Source organism: Rhagoletis pomonella, unplaced genomic scaffold (genome assembly GCF_013731165.1).
Source record: "Rhagoletis pomonella isolate Grant_MI unplaced genomic scaffold, Rhpom_1.0 Rhpom_scaffold_00019, whole genome shotgun sequence".
Lineage (NCBI taxonomy): Eukaryota > Metazoa > Arthropoda > Insecta > Diptera > Tephritidae > Rhagoletis > Rhagoletis pomonella.
The window spans coordinates 513,914-518,173 of record NW_023458573.1 but is presented as its reverse complement, the minus strand read 5'-3'; the positions used below and the strand labels follow the sequence as shown (position 1 = coordinate 518,173).

At 36.2% G+C, this 4,260-nt stretch overlaps 1 protein-coding gene across 1 annotated transcript in view; it reads left to right on the top strand.

The window, feature by feature from the left end:
* Window positions 1-3,412: 3,412 nt before the first annotated feature.
* The window catches only part of LOC118749547, a 1,354-nt gene continuing 506 nt past the window's right edge, over window positions 3,413-4,260 (top strand). The window contains exons 1-3 of the mRNA XM_036484352.1: window positions 3,413-3,503; window positions 3,579-3,735; window positions 3,796-3,973. Of these exons, the coding sequence (XP_036340245.1) occupies window positions 3,464-3,503; window positions 3,579-3,735; window positions 3,796-3,973 (375 nt within the window). The 5' untranslated portion in view covers window positions 3,413-3,463. The remainder of the gene's footprint in view (window positions 3,504-3,578; window positions 3,736-3,795; window positions 3,974-4,260) is intronic.

The following is a 4,260-nucleotide window of genomic DNA, read 5'->3' as shown; positions in this document are numbered from 1 at the left end:
TATATCAGGAAGGATCCCACCACTCCACGATTTCATATTTTACAGAATATCTTTTTCTCCTCATAAGTTAAAAAAAACGGTGCTGGTTCTTACACGGGCTTCCGCCGAGTTGATCTGGTTACAAATAAACGACCATCATCATATCTTAACCCGTAACCGCAAATCAGTTAACTGCTGTATATCAATCTTAAACCCTTCAAAAAAACTTCCATCAATCTGGAAAACATACACAAAACTTAAAAATACCCTAAATTCGGTGCCGAATGCACTATTTTTGTCCAGCGGAACACTTGAAACAAAATGATACATCAGGCGCGCCGAGCTAATGGTCTCTCGTAACTGACGCACATCTTTAACTCGAGTTCTTTGGTTAGCCACTTTGTTTTAGCAAGATTCACACGTATATTTCGGAATCAGCACAGCACGGGCTTCTGGTATACGTTAACCACGCCATTACCACACTGTGCACCGATGTTTAAACCGTTCCGAACTACTAAGTACCTTCACGTGATTCTGGCTGAAGCTAACTAACGAAATCTTACAGACGGACGCGCCATCGGAATTTTCGTTGCAACCTTACCATTGCCTTTCTTAGAGTCATGACTGATATCGTTTTTTAAGTATACCTGTAACCAACAAAACCGAGAGCACCACAGTAGGGCCAGTGTTAGCCGGAGTATTTTTTAAAGTGCAGCTCATTTTTTATCTCTCTTTTATTAGCTCGGGATGTAACTATGTAATATTTATGCGCCTAAAAGATGCAGCGATTTCTATTCTCAAGTTACATACCTGATGACAGTACGAATTTGAATTGCTTTAAACTTCCATTCTTAAAGAAACCTGGTGACAGTACGAATGGAACTTTTAATAGCGAGGTTTTAGTTTTTTAAACTATAATTTTATTCCGCTTGTTGAGAGAAGTGTTATAGATACAGAGTGCAAGTTGTCTTCATATAGTTACATAAATACCCAGTAGAAATCTTATGCATACGACATCGATGTTGGTGGCATGAACTTGGTGCTGTGTATGCATGCCATTATAAATGAACCTAAATTTGCATTTAACACGTGTGGTTTCTTAGAGCGTATATGTACTCTAACAATAAACTTGTACTACTGCTGAATACATATGGCTGTATTAATGTTTCAAACATACAAAAATGCATTAATGGAAAAGTATTAAAGCATTCGTATCTGTTACGTATGCAAAAGCCCGTTAGTGCTGCAAATATTATCGCATAAAACACTTCTGTTCATTAAAATTTGTGCACAAGAATGAAAATATTACAAAAATTTCACTGCTGCATAGTAGTCAAATTTATGTACTTAAAACAACAACAACGTACGTTCGCTTGCAGTTCGATAGAAATTGACTTTATTTGTGGAAATTCATGATCAAACATGAATTGTTCACACTAATTCACTCATACAGCATACATTCCATTTCTACTGGGTAGCTTAGCAACCTATCTACGTACATATCGTCGCCTGGGTAAAAGATTGTCGTAAGCGTCATACGTACGTGCGTAACATACGACAACCTTTTATCCAGGCAACGATATGTATGCCACATATCCCAACCTTCGTTTGCTGCATACGCATGAATGGAAGCATCAAACAGCTATGCTGCCGACACTATCACTTATCACTTATCACTATCGATATTACTAATAAAGGGGTATCTACTATTACATGAAGCAATTGACTTACAATATTAATACAGCGGGGACTCACTTCTTTGGAACTCCGTTCAACTAGCTCCTTTTAGAAGTAAAATTTACATTAGTAGGTGACTCTTGGAATTGCGTTGGGGGTAATTATCTAGGTGGGCTTTCAACCTCTAAAATTTATCAAAATTTAGGAAAGGGGATACCATTAGACGCGACTGGACCCCAGTAACAAGAATCCGAAAGCGGAAATTAATTTTTTTTACCCGATTAATAGTTATTAAGAAAAAACTTTTTCACAATAGCACCTTTTTTATTCACTTACACACACACAAACGTACGAATCGCCCATGTTTCACCATACATACAACAACAATACTTCATTTTAGCCACATATGTCAAACCACTCTCTAGCAATCCGAATTAATACAATTACCCAACGTCTACACCTACCAACTATTTCCGCGTGCCTTTAAGAATGTGGTTTATAATGCAATGCAACATTGTTTCATAATTTGGAATTCTATAGGATATCGCGGGATTTTTGATTACAAACTTTCACTATATATCGAAGTATCGATTTTTATTGAAAAAAGCGCCGCACGATTTTTTATTACAAATTTTCGGCTGCGGGGCTTTTTTTCAATAAAAATCGATACTTCCATATATAATGAAAATTTGTAATAAAAAAATGCGCGATATCCTATCGATATTTCGATATATAACGAGAATTTTTAACTCTTTAGTTATTTCCACAATTAATTATCCCACATAACAGTCTGTACTCCGTGTAAACATATTCAATATTTTTTCCATTCAGATTGAGTGGCAATACCGCACATCAGCGGGTGAATTTTGCGTTGAGCACACCAAAATTGTTTACATTTTAATTAATAAAATATATAAGTTTTTAGTTTTTTCAAATCTAATTTGCCCTTACACGATATGTTGGCATTTCCATATGTAAAAAGTGGCATGTACACATGCAAATACAGAAAACTTATGTAATGGCCGCGTGCCAGTAGTGAATTTTAATGATTACGTTCCACATCAACGAATAAACCTAATGACATTTACCATTCATTTTTAAAAAATATCTATGGCGCGTATTCATAGCCCAGCCACTAAGTCGAAACTAATAAAGTTGCAACTTAAATTTAAGTACAAACTTAAAATTCACTTTTATTCATAGTCGCATTTCAGACTACTACTAAGTAGTTCATCGGCGTAGCCAGAATGAAGTTTAGGGGGGGCGCTCGACCCTATTAAGCTGGCATTTCAGGGTACTATTTTATATATATATATATAAGGAAAATTTGAAAGTTAGGGGGGCTCGAGCATATTCATAGTCATATTTAGTACTCAACTAAGTCGAAACTATTCTAAGTCACAACTAAAGCTATTCGTAGTCGCCTTAAGGTGCTGGCCCAATGCAAGCTGGCTTTGCTTGCTTTGCTTCGATCACTGTCAAAAATAATTGGAACAATACTAAAATGTATGAAACTAGAACAAATGGCAGCTTTGCTTCAAGCACTTGAAGTACGGCGAAGTTTCAAATAGCTCAATGTTCTATTTGACAGCGCTTTTGACAATGGAAATTGTAACATCCCTGCTGTTCATTTGTTTTGATTTGGTTTATAGCTTCATTTACGAATTTCGAGCGACTGAGGATATTTAATTTGATTTTAAGTTTTTCTGCAGAAATGTTCGAAGCAAATTTAATAAATGCAATTGAAAAGCACCGGTGTATCTGGGACAAAAGCCAGTTGTGTTACAGGGATAAAAACAAAAAAGACATGGCCTGGCGCGATGTGTCTGCTGTTGTTGGGGAATCTGGTAAGTACCAAAAATCATGATACATGCATGTAATATAACTAATTGTATATACCTGCACACATTTTCCATTTAAAGAGGCTGACTGCCGCAAACGGTGGAAATCCTTGCGTGACCGCTTTACTATTGAGTTGAAGTTGCAGCACCAGCCAAGTGGAAGTGCTACTTCGTTCAGGAAGAACTGGGCTTATTTTGATACTCTGTCTTTTTTAAAAGGAACTGTTGCACCCAGAAAGTAAGTAAATGTACGTTTAAAAATATGGAAACCATTGCGCTTACACTTAGATTTTTATAGCACAACCACCAACATTACTACCGAAATAGAAGACTCTGGGTCTTCATTTGCGTTTGACTTCAACGAAAGTGGCAATTTAGTTTTAAATAGTCAAACAGAAGACTCGGAACCTGTTCCTCCTAAACGTAAGAAGCGAAATGAAGATCAGGACAGCAGCTTGAATTCATTAGTTGAAGATGTAAGTGGATTTTTGAAAATCCAAAAACCTTACGACAATATCTTGGGTGCCATTGGGGATATTTTCGAAAAAGTTTCCCAAGATCAGCAAATTGATTTTAAGATGGACGTCCTCCAGTATGTCCATGAAAAATTTAAATGTTTAAACGAAAATTCAAACGCCTAAAATCAAAATTAATACGTTTGTGAATGAGTAAATTTAAGAATTTTGAAATTTTATTTTTAAGTTTTATGCAAAATGTCAACTGCGGGCTCATTCGGAAATGCATAAAAAAAGCATCAGTCTCT